General features: G+C 40.9%; 1 protein-coding gene across 1 annotated transcript in view; it reads left to right on the top strand.

The window, feature by feature from the left end:
• Positions 1 to 9554: 9554 nt before the first annotated feature.
• Positions 9555 to 19981, top strand: part of GABRA4 (gamma-aminobutyric acid type A receptor subunit alpha4) — a 78523-nt gene continuing 68096 nt past the window's right edge. Inside the window, exons 1-2 of the mRNA XM_069595026.1 lie at positions 9555 to 9769; positions 10156 to 10274. Coding sequence (XP_069451127.1) covers positions 9684 to 9769; positions 10156 to 10274 — 205 coding nt within the window. The 5' untranslated portion in view covers positions 9555 to 9683. The remainder of the gene's footprint in view (positions 9770 to 10155; positions 10275 to 19981) is intronic.

The following is a 19981-nucleotide window of genomic DNA, read 5'->3' as shown; positions in this document are numbered from 1 at the left end:
CAAGTAATCACATTGAAACAACTAAATCTGCATTAACTATATGGCAAAGAAAAATAAATATTTTGGGAGAAATAATAAATTAATTTTATGATGTATTTGTTCAAATAGATTCCATTAAGATGCCCCAGATTATGCCATTTTAAAAGTAATAACCATTAAAACAATAGACACAGTTTTGAGATGCCTCAAGAGCAGAGATACAAATCTACAACCAGACAATAACAATAGGCCAGCATGCTGGTCAATTTTGTAAAATCATTGTTTTAATACAAATAAGGAAAGACATGACCAGAGAGCATCAAACAATTCCTCTCGCCTATCCTAAATATTTAGTGCAGAGAAATGCATTAATGTAAAAATAGTCAATAGCTTTTACGTTCTCAGAACTGAAATGTTTCAGCTAGGTGGATATCCATTCCTTCAGAATTTACAGTAATTCACACCATTACCCTCTTCAAATAGTTTAAATTGGTTCAATATTTTACCAGAAATAATTAACAGAAAGAAAGAGAAACAGATTGAAACTTTTCAAATCATTCATTTTATTATTGCTCAAAATTCTGTGTGCCAGTTAAGACCATTGAATAAACTGACAAAGATTAGGCCAAGCACTTTCAGTGTAGACTCAAAGTCTACATAACAGTCTATAGAAACTGGTTGTTGTTTATCAAATGAGGTAGAGATGTTTGTCACACATTACTTACAAATGGATATTCATTTCTTTGGTTGATTTTTCTATTATATATGTCATCTCTTATGTGAAAATATCAGTCCATACTCTAGTTGTTTACAGGCTTTCAGAATCTAATAAAAATTATGAAGAGCACACAGAAAAATGCACATATTTACATGAATACAAAATTTTGTATTAATTTTCTGGACATTTTTTAGGCATCGTAGACATAGGGTCCATCCTAAGACTTTAACAATAAGGTGATACGCATTGTTTGCATCTCTCCATACCAAATGTAAACCTTTATGACACATTTATAATATGTTGCTGGCTTAATGTCATGTTTGGGGGGTAGTGCATTTGAATATAGCAATCAGAGACAGGTTAACGTTAAAGAAGGAAATTATGGGTATAATTTTAATTTCTTCATATTTCTACACAGCTATTTATAGGAAAAATTTATTTAAAGCCTGGATCTTAATAGATAGGAACATTACATCATGTTCATAAAATAGCACATAATATCATGTGCTGTGATGTTTTTAGTTCCCCAGTCATGTCTGACTGAGCATGGACTGTAGCCCTCCAGGCTCCTCTGTCCGTGGGGATTCTCCAGGCAACCATACTGGAGTGGGTTGCCATGCCCCCTCCTCCAGCGGATCTTCTCAACTCAGGAATTAAACCCAGGTCTCATACATTGCAGGCAGATTCTTTACTGTTTGAGCCACCAGGAAAGCCCAAGAATACTGAAGTGGGTAGCGTATCCTTTCTCCAGATAAACTTCCTGACCCAGGAATCAAACCTGGATCTCCTGCATTGCAAGAGGTTTCTTTACCAGCTGAGCTAACAGTTCAGTTCAGTCGCTAAGTTGTGTCCGACTGTTTGCGACCCCATGAATCGCAGCACGCCAGGCCTCCCTGTATATCACCAACTCCCGGAATTCACTCAGACTCATGTCCATCGAGTCCGTGATACCATCCAGCCATCTCATCCTTTGTCGTCCCCTTCTCCTCCTGCACCCAATCCCTCCCAGCATCAGAGTCTTTTCCAAGGAGTTAACTCTTTACATGAGATGGCCAAACTACTGGAGTTTCAGCTTCAGCATCATTTCTTCCAAAGAAATCCCAGGGCTGATCTAACAGGAAAGCCCCAAATAATGGCATATTGAGTGATACTTGCAGGAGTAAATTGTAATTTTTGAATACTGGATTTATTTTAAAGTTCATAGTGACAAGATATATATGGGGACCCAAGGACGAAAGAACAGATAAAACCAAGGAGGGTCTTGGAATGCAGGAACGGAAAAAATAGACCCAATCATCCTTCCCTCCCCCATGTTGTCACTATTAACAGATTTCAGGTTCTCCTGAGCAGTATAACCTGTCTTCCCTCCTACCCCATAGGGAGAAGATATTTTCCTTACTCCTTCCCCATCCTCAACACAGGATATGTGCCTCATCCAATCAACAAGACCCCTATCCCACTTCTTGTACCCTGGGCATAAAAGTGGATTAAGGACCCCTGTTCAACATCGGTTCTTCCCTTGAGCTGGCCTGCTGTTCTAATAGTGTCTCCCACTGTAATAAACTTTATTTCCCTCTCATCCTGTCTATTGTCTAGAAATTCTTTTCCAACTTGCCCCTGGACCACGATAATATATATATATATCTAATGCCAGGCTGGATGAAGCACAAGTTGGAATCAAGATTGCTGGGAGAAGTATCAATAACCTCAGATATCAAATGACAACACCCTTATGGCAGAAGGCAAAGAACTAAAGAGCCTCCTGATGAAAGTGAAATAGGAGAGTGAAAAAGTTGGCATAAAATTCAACATTCAGATAACTAAGATCACGGCATCTGCTCCCATCACTTCATGGGAAATAGATGGGGAAACAGTGGAAACAACGTCAGACTTTATTTTTTGGGGCTCCAAAATCACTGCAGATGGTGACTGCAGCCATGAAATTAAAAGACACTTGCACCTTGGAAGAAAAGCTATGACCAACTTAGACAGCATATTAAAAAACAGAGACATTACCAACAAAACTCCATCTAGTCAAAGATATGGCTTTTCCAGTAGTCATGTATGGGTAGGATAGTTGGACTATAAAAAAAGCTGAGTGCCGAAGAATTGATGTTTTTGAGCTGTGGTGTTGGAGAAGACTCTTGAGAGTCCCTTGGACAGCAAGGAGATTCAACCAGTCCATCCTAAAGGAAATCAGTCCTGGGTATTCATTGGAAGGACTGATGCTGTAGCTGAAGTTTCAGTAATTTGGCCACCTGATGTGAAGAACTGACTCATTGGAAAAGACCCTGATGCTGCTAAAGATTGAAGGTGAGAGGAGAAGGGGATGACAGAGGATGAGATGGTTGGATCGCATCACCGACTCAATGGACATGAGTTTAAGCAGGCTCTGGGAGTTGGTGATGGACAGAGAAGCCTGGCATGCTGCAGTACATGGGGTCGCAGAGAGCCAGACCCAACTGAGCGACTGAATTGATGATACATGCAAGTGTATAGATATATATATATATATATTTCTTAAACATTTAGACTGTAAATCCAACATGTAACTTCTTTAATAATATATGAAAAAGGTGAAATTGAAAGTTGCTTGGTTGTGTCTGACTCCTGAGACTCCATGGACTGTAGCCTGCCAGGCTATTCTGTCCATCGAATTCTCCAGGCAAGAATACTTTAGTGGCTAATCTTCCCCTTCTCCAGGGGATTTCCCCAAATTTGGGATCCAGCTGAGGTCTCCTGCACTGCAGACAGATTCTTCACCATCTAAGCCAACAGGGAAGCCCTTCAGTTCAGCGGATGTTGGCAATTTGATCTCTGGTTCCTCTGCCTTTTCTAAAACCAGCTTGAACATCTGGAAGTTCACCCTTCACGTATTGCTGAAGACTGGCTTGGAGAATTTTGAGCATTACTTGACTAGCGTGTGAGATGAGTGCAATCGTGCAGTAGCTTGAGCATTTTTTGGCATTGCCTTTCTTTGGGATTGGAATGAAAACTGACCTTTTCCAGTCCTGTGGCCACTGCTGAGTTTTCCAAATTTGTTGGCATATTGAATGCAACACGTTCACAACGTCATCTTTCAGGATTTGAAATAGCTCAACTGAAATGCCATCACCTCCATTAGCTTTGTTCGTAGTGATGCTTTCTAAGGCCCACTTGACTTCACATTCCAGGATGTCTGGCTCTAGGTGAGTGATCACACTATCGTGATTATCTTGGTCGTGAAGATCTTTTTTGTACAGTTCTTCTGTGTATTCTTGCCATCTCTTTTTAATGTCTTCTGCTCCTGTTAGGTCCATACCATTTCTGTCCTTTATCGAGCCCATCTTTGCATGTAATGTTCCCTTGGTATCTCTAATTTTCTTGAAGAGATCTCTAGTCTTTCCCATTCTGTTGTTTTCCTCTATTTTTTTGCACTGATTGCTGAGGAAGGCTTTCTTATCTCTCCCTGCTATTCTTTGGAAATCTGCATTCAGATGCTTATATCTTTCCTTTTCTCCTTTGCTTTTCACTTTTCTCCTTTTCACAGCTTTTGTAAGGCCTCTCCAGACAGCCATTTTGCTTTTTTGCATTTCTTTTCCATGGGGATGGTCTTGATCCCTGTCTCCTGTACAATGTCACAAACCTCCGTCCACAGTTCATCAGGCACTCTGTCTGTCAGATCTAGTTCCTTAAATCTATTTCTCACTTCCACTGTATAATCATAAAGGATCTGATTTAGGTCGTACCTGAATGGTCTAGTGGTTTTCCCCACTTTCTTCAATTTAAGTCTGAATTTGGCAATAAGAAGTTCATGATCTGAGCCACAATCAGCTCCTGGTCTTGTTTTTGCTGACTGTATAGAGCTTCTCCATCTTTGGCTGCAAAGAATATAATCAATCTGATTTCTGTATTGACCATCTGGTGATGTCCATGTGTAGAGTCTTCTCTCGTGTTGTTGGAAGAGGGTGTTTGCTATGACCAGTGCATTCTCTTGGCAGATCTCTATTGGCCTTTGCCCTGCTTCATTGTGTTCTCCAAGGCCAAATTTACCTGTTACTCCAGGTGTTTCTTGACTTCCTTGTTTTGCATTCCACTCCCCAATAGTGAAAAGGACACCTTTGGGGAGTGTTAGTTCTAGAAGCTCTTGTAGGTCTTCATAGAACTGTTCAACTTCAGCTTCTTCAGTGTTACTGGTTGGGGCATAGACTTGGATTACTGTGATATTGAATGGTTTGCCTTGGAAATGAACAGAGATCATTCTGTCATTTTTGAGATTTCATCCAAGTACTGCATTTTGGATTCTTTTGTTGACCATGGTGGCTACTCCATTTCTTCTAAGGGATTCCTGCCTGCAGTAGTAGATATAATGGGCATCTGAGTTAAATTCACCCATTCCAGTCCATTTTAGTTTGCTGATTCCTAGAATGTCGACGTTCAGTCTTGCCATCTCCTGTTTGACCACTTCCAGTTTGCCTTGATTCATGGACCTGACATTCCAGGTTCCTATGCAATATTGCTCTTTACAGCATCACACCTTGCTTTTATCACCAGTCACGTCAGGGCGGTGGCCAAGAGGAGCAACCCCAAGTCTAAGGAGCGGTGGCTGCATGAGCTTAGGAGGGCTGAGAGGATCTACTCCACTTTCAAGGTCAGAAGGGGTGGCCATGAGGAGATACCTCTCATCCAAGGTAAGGAGCAGTGGCTGCGCTTTGCTGGAGCAGACTTGAAGAGATACCCCACGTCCAAGGTAAGAGAAACCCAAGTAAGATGGTAGGTGTTGCAAGAGGGCATCAGAGGGCAGACACACTGAAACCATAATCACAGAAAACTAGCCAATCTGATCACACGGACCACAGCCTTGTCTAACTCAATGAAACTAAGCCATGCCGTGTGAGGCCACCCAGGACAGGCGGGTCATGGGGGAGAGGTCTGACAGAATGTGGTCCACTAGAGAAGGGAATGGAAAACCACTTCAGTATTCTTGCCTTGAGAACCCCATGAACAGTATGAAAAGGCAAAATGGTAGGATACTGAAAGGGGAACTCCCCAGGTCGGTAGGTGCCCAATATGCTACTGGAGATCAGTGGAGAAATAACTCCAGAAAGAATGAAGAGATGAAGCCAAAACAAAAACAATACCCAGCTATGGGAAGCCCTTAGATAGCATAAATAAAAGTCTGTGATGTAAGTCTCTACTATTATCTTCAGTTGATTTTAAGTACTGGATGTCAGTTAGCAAAAATAAAATTGGAAATATCTATATGAAGGGAGAAATCTTCTTTTTATTCTTTGTGAGGTTTTAGTTTTACATACTTACTATTTTAAAGATAATTTGTTTTAACAATATGGAACTTCTTTTCCCCAAGGTTATAGTTTTCTATTCTTTATTTTATATATAAGTAAGTAAGTGTTAGTCACTCAGTCATGCCCGACTCTTTGCGACCCCATGGACTGCAGCCCACCAGGCTCCTCTGTCCATGAAATTTTCCAGGCAAGGATACTGGAGTGGGTTGCCATTTCCTTCTCCAGGGGATCTTCCCAACCCAGGGATGGACCCTGGTCTCCTGCACTGCAGGCAGATTCTTTCCCAAGTGAGCTACATGGCAAGGCCTGTAGTTTTGCGTATGCATGCATCTGCTGCTGCTGCTAAGTTGCTTCAGTCATGTCCGACTCTGTGCGACCCCATAGATGGCAGCCCACTAGGCTCCTCTGTCCCTGGGATTCTCCGGGGAGAATCCCTGCATATTTAATGGCAATTGTAAAGAAAAATAGAGAATATTGAATTAGATTTTAGAAAGTGTAAGAAAGCACAAAGATTGGAGAAATAATATAATTTGATATAATAATATAGTTTGATATAATACTAACATAATGTATTAGCATCTTTTATGTAGATAATCTGAGGAGACAAATGTTTTCATGGCTTATTTGGGAAATACACTAGTATTTCCATTTTTTTCCCCTAAGAGCTTGTTTGAACTTGAATTTCATCCAAGTTAATTAAGATGGACTTGGAAACAAGCTATTCATTAATTTAATTGTTCATTCAATAAATATTTCTTGTCCTTGTATTAGGTGTCATGCACTGTAATAAAAAAAAAAAAGTAAACTCAGATAAGAAAAGTTAACCAGCTCAGGACCTCCAGGAGATTACAATCTTTTTTTTTTTTTTTTCTTTAGGGAGATTACAATCTTTAAGAGAAAGATACAGACCGAATTAGAATAAGATATAATAAAAGCCAGTTAGGAAGTAGTACAGAATATAGTGAGAGTGCATACCTCTGGCTCTTGGGCATTTTTGGCAATCATGAAAGTCTTCCTCTTTGTAAGAAAAAATTGAACTAAGAGGCTGAAACAAACAAGCGTGGACTCAAAAATATAAACGCAACCTGAAACTACAGAGGTATTTTATTTGGTGGGAATGTTTAGGACTCTGAGCCTAGGAGACAGCATCTCAGTAGCCCTGAGAAAACTACTCCAAGGGGGCGGAGGGGAAGTCAGTCTACACACTAGTTTGTAACAAAAGGAGCAGTCAGTCTGAACATCAAAGACCAGGTATTAAGGAATTTAGCATTCTACATATAGGAAGATGCAACCCTCTAGGCTCCCTGAATTCATTCCTTTCATATGCATCTCAACTATCTGGAGCCAATCCTGTTTTCCTAGGTCACCTTGCTTCTAGCATTCCCCCAGCTCCTCAGCAATCACCCTGGGGGTGGCAGCATCCAAAGGCTTGAAGCTAGGGGAGCTTGCATTCACATTTGGAGGCCAGAAGTCGCTGATGGCTGTGACATTTCTTGTTGATTAATATGGCAGGAGAAATTTGCATTTTACACACACACAAAAAACCCCCAAACTCCCTTGCTTTGATCGTTTCCATATCAAATAAGTCTACCAGTCCTCAAATTTTGAACAAATCATCAAAGTTCTAAACAGGACATAATTATTGGTGGTTCTAGGGACCTATAAAGAAACTTACTTAGGTCATTGATTCAACATATAAGTATTTCCATAGGAATCACTATTAAGGTGAAAGACACCTTTCCTTCTTGGAATCAATAACTAAAGCTTTTAAAAGTTCTACTGAAAGTGTTTATCTCTGTTCAGTTCAGTTCAGTCGCTCAGTGGTGTCCAACTCTTTGCGACCCCATGAATCGCAGCACACCAGGCCTCCCTGTCCATCACCAACTCCCGGAGTTCACTCAGACTCACCTCCATCGAGCCCGTGATGCCATCCAGCCATCTCATCCTCTGTCGTCCCCGTCTCCTCCTGACCCCAATCCCTGCCAGCATCAGAGTCTTTTCCAATGAGTCAACTCTTCACATGAGGTAGCCAAAGTACTGGAGTTTCAGCTTTAGCATCATTCCTTCCAAAGAAATCCCAGGGCTGATCTCGTTTAGAATGGGCTGGTTGGATCTCCTTGCAGTCCAAAGGACTCTCAGGAGTCTTCTCCAATGCCACAGTTCAAAAGCATCAATTCTTCTGCACTCAGCTTTCTTCATAGTCCAACTCTCACATCCATACATGACCACTGGAAAAACCATAGCCTTGACCAGACGGATATTTGTTGGCAAAGTAATGTCTCTGCTTCTCAATATGCTATCTAGTTTGGTCATAACTTTTCTTCTAAGGAGTAAGCATCTTTAATTTCATGGCTGCAGTCACCATCTGCAGTGATTTTGGAGCCCTCAAAAATAAAGTCTGACACTGTTTCCACTGTTTCCCCATCTATTCCCCATGAAGTGATGGGACCTGATGCCATGATCTTCGTTTTCTGAATGTTGACCTTTAAGCCAACTTTTTCACTCTCCTCTTCACTTTCCTCAAGGATCTCTGTTCAATACAACACTAACGTTATACTGCCTAGTGTTTCCTTTCAAGTCATTAGTGAACTCTGAGGCGTCCCTTTCATTTTCGGCTCTCTCTCTCAGACACACACACACACACACACACACACACACACACACACACACACACACACACTTTTCCTGCTTTCTCCTCTCCCTTTCCCCAGACATTCTTTCCCTGCTCCCTGATGCCTTCTGGATGTGGAGTCAGCCCTGCTGTGAAAGAAAAAGTGTCAAGTGTCTCAAAAAGTCAAAGTGATTTTGACCTGCTGTCCCTTGTTTCCACTTCTCTTCCCTCCGGAGAAAGGATGGAGCAGCAAAGCAGGGGGCATGCGCGTGCCAGGCGGCGGCGGGTAGCATAAAGGAATTTGTTATCTTTGTAGCAACAGCTTGGCAAAGGAGTTGACAACACAATGAGGCTCAAGTCCACCTTCTAACAGTTTGGCGAGAGAGCACCAGTGAGTTGCAATCCCTTTTACTAGGAAGATTTTTCTTTCCTCCGCCGCCCCACAACACCTGAAGGGGAGAGTCCCAGAGGTTGTTTCTGTCCAGACTTGATTTCCTCCCCCTCATCAAGATCTCCCACCCCTTCGCCCAGAAAGCCCATCCATCTCGCCCTTTCTCCATCTCCAACCTTGAAAATGGGTACAGACAGGTCCTCGACAACCTAAAGAGACAAGAGCTTCAGGGGTTAAATCCAAATGCCACCGGAGGGAGAAGCGGAGGCTAAGCTTAGCCGTGGGCGGGGACACACTTGGCGCCGGGGCTCCAGAGCTCGAGAAGAGGCTGCAGCCCCTGTCTCAAGCCCAGGAGTTAAACGTCGGAAAGAACTCGGTTCAGCCTTTCGGTATCAGTACTCCAGGTGTTAACTCTGGCCGCTTCGGGGTGCGGGCAAGAAAGAGTGCGAGCGGTATACACAGCTCTCCATACACTGGAGAGCTCAGCGAGAAAAGGAGGGGGCGAGGAAAGGCAGGATCCGCCTACCCGGCCCGCGTGCACACACGCGCCCACCGCGGCTGGGGCTGGCTGAGCGCGGGCGAGTGTGAGCGCGAGTGTGCGCACGCCGCGGAGAGCCTCTGCCCTCGCCTCGCACCCTGCTCAGGGCATCTGGAGAGCCTGGAAACCTGAACAGGCTTAAAGTATGGCATGTTGCAAAGATGGTTTCTGCCAAGAAGGTACCCGCGATCGCGATGTCCTTCGGGGTCAGTTTCGCCCTCCTGCACTTCCTGTGCCTGGCGGCTTGGTGAGTCCCCCGAGGTGCTGCGGGTTAGGGGAAGATGAAGAAGGGGCCAGTTCTGGTTCTCCTCTGCCCCTCCCAAGGCGAACCAGACCCTCCGGTCTCCGCTGTAATGTCAGGGGCGCGGAGCCCGGCTTTGCTCTGACCGAGTAAACGCCAAGAGCAGCAGGGGCGCGGGGTCCGATAAGAGTGTGGATACTGGGGTCCGTGTGCGCGGGCTGCGCCTCCCCGGGCCATTTCTCTCTCCCTCATCCCTCAGCCCTGACTCCTTTAGTTTGGAGCGAGAGACTCTTTTCCTAGAACATAAACCTGTTTCCACCTGTTCGTTGATCAATTCTTAAAATAACCCCTCCGCCTGTTTTTATTTTTCGTTTGTGTGTGTGCGTTTGCAGTTTAAACGAATCCCCAGGACAGAACCAAAAGGAGGAGAAATTATGCCCAGAAAATTTTACCCGCATCCTGGACAGTTTACTCGATGGTTATGACAACAGGCTGCGTCCTGGATTTGGGGGTATGAACGATTTCAAACGCGCAAGTGTGTCCTGTGTATGTCTCTGCGTCTGCCTGTCTGTCTGTGGGAATATCATTAGGTATGCCTGGAATGCAAAAATGAAAAATCTGTTAGTCTCTCTCTTTCTCCCCCTCCGCCCCCCCCCCCCCCCCCCCCCCGCCGCCTTTCCCTCTCCGTCTCCCTTCTCTCTCTCTCCCGTCGTTTGACAAGACCTCTGACAAGAAGACCGCCCCCACCGGTACTTTCCCATCTCCCTGCCCCCTCAGCAGCTTTGCGTCTCCCCCGCACTAATTACCTCCTGGGACCTGACTGCTGGGCGGGGGAGGGTGAAGGGAAAGAGTCAAAAATGGGAACCTGGGGCTCAACTGGCCCGCTGCTCTGCGCCCTGAGAATGGACTTCTCCCAACTTGGCCACTTTGCTCAGAGCAGGTTGCACTTGGACAGCTGATTCTAAGTCCCCTGTCCTCCCACGTGGTGTTAGTTCCTCAGCCAAAACCTCGACCCTGTTCTACCTAGGACATGAATCTAGGGCACAAAGCTGTCTGCTCTCCTAGAGAACCCAGTCCTTGCGTATTGTTTTCTACCCTGGGATCAAATTTTACTTTATTTGGAGAGGGGGCTGTTTACTTTCCTCCTAAGACTTTGAAGTCAGGGATGTTTCTGCTTTATTTCTTCCTTAAGTAAATATGTATAAAGGGTCTGATAGAGGCACATCCATTCACAGCATCGTTGCTCTTTTTTTCGTATTCATAGTCCCTTTGCTTATGTAATGAGAATCTCAAGCATTGTGCTAGGCACCAGGTTCACAGAAATCTCAAGGTACTATTCTTAACCTCAAATACCCTCTCAGTCCAGTTCAGTGAGAACAGTCTTCACCTAAAGCCTCAGCCCATGTCTCCTGACCACCAAGTTCCTGTTCTTTCCACTACTCTGATCTAGTTACTTCTTGGGAAATGAGTCGAATAAGACTTAGGCTCTACCCTAAAGGATAAGGAACCTTACTGTTTAACCTTACAACAACCCCGAGAGAAAGATATTACCATCTCTGTTTTACAGATGCAGAGTTTGAGGCTTGGGAAGATAACCAACTGGTCCAACTTCACAGTTAATAAATGTCATGGGCAATATTGGAACCCAGATCAAGTTGTGTACTTAAAAGACAAACCCACAAAGATTGGGATGCTATCAGATACTCTGTGATGAATATCATAGTATTAGAAGCTCTGAGGCATTTGTGCTTCCTTTTGAGGGTTTTAGGAGATAAGAATGGGGAGTGTAGAAGGTAAATGGGAGCAGGATGTTCCTGGGAAAAAGAACAGAATTAGATATTATTCCAGAGGTGTTTGGTCCCAGCTTACAAAGAATTGTTGAAAATAAAAGAGAATTGTATGGGTTTTAGGAGTCTAACCAGTCTTGTCCTTCTCTTGTAACAAAGGAGAATGTTTGAAAGAGAAAGTGATTTATACTGAGAAACAGAGCATATAGGCTTCTCTGGTGGCTCAGGTGGTGAAGAATCTGCCTGAATGCAAAGGGCACAGGAGACTCAGATTCGATCCCTGGGTTGGGAAGATCCTCTGGAGAAAGGGAATGGCAACCCACTGCAGAATTCTTGCCTGGAGAATTCCATAGACAGAGGAGCCTGGCAGGCTATAGTCCTTGGGTTCCTTAAGAGTCAAACACGACTGAATGACTAACATAGCATGTTGATGATAGACTGGAATCCAGTCTTCTGGAACCAGGAGCCCACTTTATTCCTTATTCCTGGATTTTGTTGAGAAGGTTACTGGGAGCCATTGAGGGACTTAAATTTTTTTTTTTTTTTTTTTGCATTTTGACAGTGATAAAGATGGGTGAGAGGATGAAAGATCCTCCCAGTTCTTCTCATGTTGCTTCTCTAGGGGTAGGATGCTTAGCCCTGCATTTGCCTTCATGGAAATCTGAAAAAAAGGCTTCCTTACAGAAGTGAATCATTTGTCAATGCACGATCTTTCATAAGTGACTGGGAAATTATCACTTTAGATCAAAAATAACTGTGTGGAGAAGGTTTCGGATGATGTGATGCTATTTAAGGCTATATTATATCAATAAAAGAGGATTTATCTGCCCATAAAGTTTTTAAACTTGACATTTTAAGTAAAGGAAAAAAATAATAGAAGTATCAAATCACATGTAGTTTAAATATTCATTAGTGAATTGATGTCCCTGAACATAAATTAAAGCAAAAAATTATTGAAACTGTATGATTTTATTATTAAATGTGGAAAATTAAAACCACGTCTGCCCAGTTGGTTGTAGTGCAAGTTGTAGTTCAAAAGGAAGAAGGGATCCATTGTAGATGCATCATTTTTTTTACCAACTACCTTCTCCCATGATAGTATATAGACAATAAAATAAATGAAATCCACCTATAGAAGCCGTTGCTGGAGATTGGTTAGCTGCAGGGCTGCTAAAATGTTTCAGGGGCGTTAGTCATCTTGTTTGTCTCTGCCAAGTTATATTCATGGAGGTTATATCCACTTGGAGGTTCTCTTATAGCTTTATGGGAAGGGGTTGAATTCACATTATTTTAAGTGTTAGTAGTTGATTCATTATTAATAATTTACCATGTAGCACAATTTTATGGGTTGTTGCTCATAAATATTTGTGGTAAATGTGATTCATTATTTAGAATGGGTCATTCTCTGTAAATATGTAGTATTCCAGATGTAACAGAGGAACAGTAATTCTCACCTGCAGAAAAATGTGTAATCTGTTTACAGGATGTTATAAATGAACATCACAGAAAATAATAAGAAAATTCATTGTTAGCAGAAACTCTTGAATGCCACAGGTTTGATGCCTTCCTTGACATTTTATATCTTGTGGAAAATTTGGCATTTTTGAAATGAAATGAAAATAATTCAGATTTTGACCATTGTGCTATAAATACAGATTTACTTCCTGGTTCCCTTAATCCTGCATCTGCTCTTTGTAGATCGTTTACTTTATATCTGTTTATACAACTTAGCAGTGTTCCCTTTAAAATAAAGCTAAAAGCAAAGATCTGAATTGAAATGGGAGGGTTTGTGATTGCTCAGTAGGCCAGGCAAGGGTTGAAATAGACTTGGAAATGAAATTACATATTTTTAACTCAGCAGCACAGCTTGCAATGGGGAAGTAAAAGGGACTGAAATGGTTCTTTCTTTTCATCCCTTCAGGATTCCTTCTCCCCTGTCTCTGTTGGAAGAGGAAAGGGGAAAGGTGAGAAGGGAAGGATGGAGGCAGAGTGAGGGCAACTAGACTGGGACATCTGAAAAGGCAGAGTTCTTCCAGCCTGCTACCATCTGGAAGGAGCCTGCACCAGCCTAGAAGCAGCACACAGTAAACCATTCCACAAAGGAGCTAGAGAGCCATCCCCTGGGCTTCTAGCCACTTCACTACTGTTATACACCTTCTTAAAAATGCATAGCTAAGGTACTAACCACCTGGAGATAGCCTAGGAAGCCAGCCCTTATCCACTTCCATTGATACAACCTTTTTGTGCATCTCTACACAAAATCTGGAATAACTGAGGCACATGACCTGGAATCATCCAGAGACGTATAGATAGAGAAAATTGCCTCGGCTCATCTTCCACAATCTCTCTGAAATGGCAGTGGAGCACTAGGGTTTTGCAAGGTTGTTCACCAACACTGTAGGACTTCATGTAAGTAGGGTTTTCTGCAGTTTTGAAAACATTTTCACATACGATTTCTAATAAGATGATCAAAACAATGCAAAAAGATAAGCAGGGCATGCTTCTTTCTTCTCTTAGAGAGGAGGCTGGGAAAATTGCAATGAATTAGCCAAGAATCCTGCATCTTCTAATTGACGAGACAAGATCAGAACTCACACTTGACTCTAAAATCTTAGTCAGGCAGCTTGTCTTTTGCTTCAACCACTTCTAAGACATTTATTGCATCCTTCTGTTGACCAAGAGTCAAATTTTCATGAACATACCTTCTTGTTACTAAGTAGGTCATTACAGTTAGCAAAACGCCATTTCCCCCAGAGGAGTAAAATGAGAACTTTTATTTTAAAGACTTAATAACATTTTTAAATGGAAAAGCAAACATTGGGGGAATATATTGTTGTTGTTCAGTCACTCAGTCGTGTCCAACTCTTTGTGACCCCATGGACTGAAGCACTCCAGGGTTCCCTGTCCTTCACCATCTCCTGGAGCTTGCTCAAAGTCATGTCCATTGGTGATGCCATCCAACCATCTTGTCCTTTGTTTTCCCCTTCTCCTGCCTTCAATCATCCCCAGCATCAAGATCTTTTCTAATGAGTCGGCTCTTTACTTCAGGTGGCCAAAGTATTGGAGCTTCAGCTTCAGCATCAGTCCTTCCAATCAATATTCAGGATTGATATCCTTTAGGATTGATATACACTAGCTAAATTTGGAATAATTTTCCCATAGAAATGCAATATCCATGAAATGTTTTAAAGTGATCTATTGTTGGTCAGTCTCTAAGTCATGTCTGACTCTTTGCAACCCCATATCTCAAGCTAAACATTAAATTGATATATCATGCCAGCTTTATTGGAGAAGGCAATGGCAACCCACTCCAATACTCTTGCCTGGAAAATCCCATGGACGGAGTAGCCTGGTAGGTTGCAGTCCATGGTGTCACTCAGAGTCGGACACAACTGAGTGACTTCACTTTCTCTTTTCACTTTCATGCATTGGAGAAGGAAATGGCAACCCACTCCCCAGTGTTCTTGCCTGGAGAATCCCAGGGACAGGGGAGCCTGGTGGGCTGCCATCTCTGGGGTTGCACAGAGTCAGACACGACTGAAGCGACTTAGCAGCAGCAGCAGCCAGCTTTATTAACTGAATGTTGACAGAGAATATATATTTTAAACTCTATAAATGAACATTTGAAGTCCACAGGGCAACAGAAAAATAAAACTTCATTCTCTTCAAACTTGTCACTTTCATTCATTGGTTAAATCAATAGATAGTGAGAAATTGTTACATGCTAAGAACGATGTAAAGTTGTAAAGATATAATTCTGAATCAGACACAGGCTAAACAGTGTAGAGAGATAAAAATAACAGGGAAACAAATAATTAAAGATAGTGCTATGGAACAATCCAAATGCTAAGATAAAGAATAAATTGGGTGAGAGATCTATTTCAGATATGGTGGATAAGGTAGATGTTTAAGCTGAGAACTTAAAGGTGACAGACATGGGAAGAGTAAGTAAAATTTGTCTCAGGCAGAAAAAAAAAGAACCCAAAAAACAAATGCAAAGCTTCTAAGTTAGATAATAAATTAATGAGATTCAGACAGTGACGGGTGTCCAGTGTGCCTGGAGTCAGAAAGCAAGAGGAAGAATCTCAGAGGCCTAGCTTAGTGTTGTTAGAGGAGGTCAGATTATGCAAAGTCTTTCATAAAGGAATTTTCTTTTATGAACCTGGATGCTATTGGAGTTTTTTAGGTAGAGGGAGTGACATGGTATGACTTAGATTGTAATATGATATCTCTGGCTGCTGCATAATAAAAAGAAAAGCCTAGATACGAAGTTGGGACAATATTAGAAGCAAGGAGACCAATGGGGGAAAAAAAAAAAAAACCTTTTATTCCCTGGTTGTCTCCTTTTAGTTAATGATGGCTTGGAATAAGATGGTGGATGCAACAAAGATGAATATAAATAGATAAAGGTGAGATATATTTTGGAGGTATAATTCAACAAAAAATTGGTGATGGATTCCTATATTGGTGGTAAAGGAGAGGGAGAAATAAGAAATGAGTCCTGGATTTTTTATTTTGAGAAAATGGACAGGGAATAGTGTTATTTAAATTGGAGAGGATTGGAGGAGGAACAGTAAGGGGAGAAGGGTGAAATTTGGAGATCATGTGTGGATATTTGAACTATGCTCCTAAGTAGAAAAGAGCCTAAGTTGTCTTTAGATCCAGTCTTCTGGTGAGAAGGAACTACGGATGCAGACTTGCTGAGAACGGAAATGTCACTGCATGAAGACGACATGGCTGAGAAGTAAGAAGGGGTCAGTGTGATACAAGGATGAGGTTTATAAAGCTTCACAGACTGGTGAGAGCTTTGCTTTTACTCTGAATCATATCAGAAGTAATTGGAAGGATTCCACTAGGGGTGAGACCTGAACTGGCTAATTTTCAAATTCTCACCTTGGTTGCTGGATTGAGAAGAGTAAGTCAGGGTCAAGGGCAGAAATGTTTTTATGACCAAGCAGGCAAAAACTGATGGCCATTTTGACCACGTTGGTGGCAGAGAAGCCTGTAAAATTGTAAGAAATGGTTGGCTTTTGGCTATTTTTCAAAGTTCTGGTCTACTGGTGACACCTAGACTATGAGATGTGAAAAAAAAGGGAGACATCAGATCTGACTCAACAGATCTTAGACTTGAACAGCTAGAAAAATGGAGCTGCCAAAACTGGCTGAAGCAGCTTGGGGATGTAGTTGAACAGTTTGCATGTGGACATGTTACATTTGAGCTGCTCATTGGATGCAAAATGAAGATGGTCTTGGAATGCAGGGATACCAAGGAATTAATGGCAATAGAGAAGAAGTACAAATATTGAGCTCCAAAAATCCCCAGTGTTAAGAGGTAGGGGAAGAGGAGGAAGAATTTCTGTTTCAGGAAGACTGCAAAAGAATGGCCTTTGAGGTCGAAAGAAAATATCCAAAAGAGTGTTTAGATAGGATGTACAGGAAAAAAAAAAAAAAAAGGTATTTCAAAGTGGAGGCAAGATTGATCAATTATGTCTAATGCTTCTGACAGATAAAGAAATATAGGAACATCAAGTGGACCGCTAGATTTAGCAATATCTACATCTCCAGTGATTTTGACAAAGGCAGCTTCAGTGACATGATGAAGGTGAAGGTCTGATTGCATGTGTTCTGGAAAGAATGAGAGGAGTTTCTTTCTGGGCATCTGTACAGGGGAGCAGAGAAATGAGCTGGTAAACGCGAGAAGTAGCATCAAGAGATCTTTTTTTAAAAATGAGAGAAATAAGATTATTTTAAAACTTTGAGGGAACGATGCTGTAGATAGGGAAAAAAAAAACTGACGGTACTGACAAAAAGAATTTTAGTGGATCCTAAACATGAAAACTAGATTGTAATAGATGATGGAGTGAATAAAAAGAAAATTCCAGGCAGTCAGCATAGCCTTCTTTTCCCCTCAAAGTCTGCATATGAAAGAGAAGAGGAAGAGGGAAGGTTATCTTTTCCAAAGAATTAGAAATACCATAAGCTGTTTGTGTACCACTGGAAACAGACAAGGAGAGAATAATTTAATATTAGAGTGGAAGGAAGGGATAACTGAAAGAAAGATGCCCTTGAGACAGCAAGAGACTGTAGAATCCAAATCACAAACTTACTTTCTTATGCTCTTGATTTAACAAAAAAGATGTACTGGTGCTAATATATGCATAGCTTCCTTAGGACAAGAATATGCAAAATGTATTTTTTTGTTTCCTAAGATAGGCACTAAAAATCTGGTTATTACTTGGTGGACATTTAGATGATATTTCACTGAGATGTTCGTTTTCCCTTAGATGAAAAATTGCATCAACTTGCATTTTGTATATCATTAAGCAAATAGCTGCTTTATTGTCTAGGCCTTTTTATGTATTTGTTATAAAAAGCTTCTGCTACACATAATTAGATTCTGGATTAATAATCCTTGGTTCATGACACATTTCCATTATGGGACCACAGATAGCCTTCTTTATATCTATCCATCTATTCATTCATTTGCTCTAATAAAGTAAACACCCACTTAAACAATTAAACAGCACAACCTTGATAACTTACTCTGCTATATGGTCTCCCTCATCCTATTTGCCTGATTTACCCACCCAAAATAACCATGATTCCGAGACCTTTTTAAGTTATTGCATAGCTTTATTTGAATATTGTTTTAGCTCAAATTTACTCTTTTAATAAAGACATTGAAATTTAAAATTTTTCATTTGTTTTGAACATGCTATTATCTTTTGATGCTTTTTCACTTGTGTATTTCTAAAATCTATTCTTACTATCGTGTCTTGCTATAGATCATTCATTTTAACTGCTGTGTGATATTCCCATTGCTTAGGAACTAGCTGATTCATCTGCTGCTCTGTTGGCAGTAGGCATTTTGCTTGTTTCCAAGATTGTGTTTCTGTGAATATTCTGGCCCAAATTCCCTGCTGTAAATGTGCAAGAGTTGCTTTTGCATATATATCCAAGAGTGGATTTTTCTGGATCTTAGTGTAAGTGGGAGTTCAATTTGATGAGATAATGCCAAACTGTTTTCTGTGGTGGTTTTACAAATTCAAACCCATTTACAGTGAATATGAGATTCAGGATCCACAAACCTTTCAACACTTTAGAAAAGAAATGGTATTTTAATGTGAAATGACTTGTATTTTTCTGATTTCTACTCTGATTGAACATCTTTTCAAAATTTTATTGCTCACAAGAATTTTCCTTCTATGAATAGCATTTTCATCTTTTGCTCATATTTTTTGTTGTTTAGGTACTGTTCTTATTTGTTTATTTGATGGCTTTAATATTTAAAAAGTAGAGCTGGATTCATAGAAGATTCACAGCATAAATGAGGCACTAATCTTTAATGTTATCTAAGTAAAGCTCTATACTTGTTTGCTTTCTCAGCAGTATCAAGAGACATCTGTTCCTTCTTTAATATGCAGGAAGGCTAGTTTTTCTATATTTTGTAGGTGACAAGAGAGAATTAGAGATTTCTTTACATATTACACCAAGATTCATTGTTGTTATCATACATCTTAAATATTTTAAGTCTCTTGTTTTGGGGAGACATTAATAGTGTTTTATGAGATGTAGCTGTGTGCACGGATTTAGGTGACTGAAAACCCAGAAAACTTTCAAGTGCATAGCTCAGAAGGCAATATGGAAAACAGGAGTTGACTCTTTTCAGTATCTACAAAACAGCTTAAGTGTTTTTTCCTGGGTGTGACAGCAAGTTGGACACTTTTACTAGAGAAAAAATTAAAAAGTGATATTTTTGTCCAGGTCTCTAAAGCTATAGTAAAGAGTGGGAAATTGTCTAAGACCTTGTTAATTGCTTTCTCACTTTCCAAGCAAGTTAGATTCATTAGTAAGATGGGAGTATTCCTATGAATTTGATCCTGGTGGTCTTGGTTCCTTTCAAAACTGTTGAAGATCCCTTTGTCCTAGGAAATGTCCACTATGTTGGGGGAATTAAAAACTATTTCCTTATTATCAAGGAAGTAAGATTTTAAAATAAAAGATTCCTTTATGTTACACAAATGCATATAAAATTATGAGAAGTCCTTCCAAGATCAAAATTATCTGGTTTCTATGTAATTATACTCTTAGGAAAGTTGATTTGAACATCCTAAACTGCAGTGTTAGAGGAAGCGTCTCTAAGAATTATTTTTAATTGCATAGCGACCGTTGTTTATTGAGAACCGATTTATTGAAAATCTATTACATTTAAGGCCTAAAATTTGTTCAGGAAGAGGATACAAATATAAATAAAACATGAATTCTACTTTAATCAGGAAATATTTTTAGCTTAGCTAATGTAACAAATGAATCCCAAAATTGTTTTCCTTTGGGGAGATTTTAAAGCCACTACTAGGGTGATAACTGGGAACACAATCAAACACAGTTATTCACCACCTAGTATGTGAAAAACACTGTGCTTGTTTGGGAT

The sequence above is a fragment of the Ovis canadensis genome, chromosome 6, assembly GCF_042477335.2.
Source record: "Ovis canadensis isolate MfBH-ARS-UI-01 breed Bighorn chromosome 6, ARS-UI_OviCan_v2, whole genome shotgun sequence".
In the NCBI taxonomy this organism is placed as follows: Eukaryota; Metazoa; Chordata; class Mammalia; order Artiodactyla; family Bovidae; genus Ovis; species Ovis canadensis.
The sequence above is the reverse complement of the archived record's forward strand: the minus strand, read 5'-3'. Positions and strand labels throughout refer to the sequence as shown.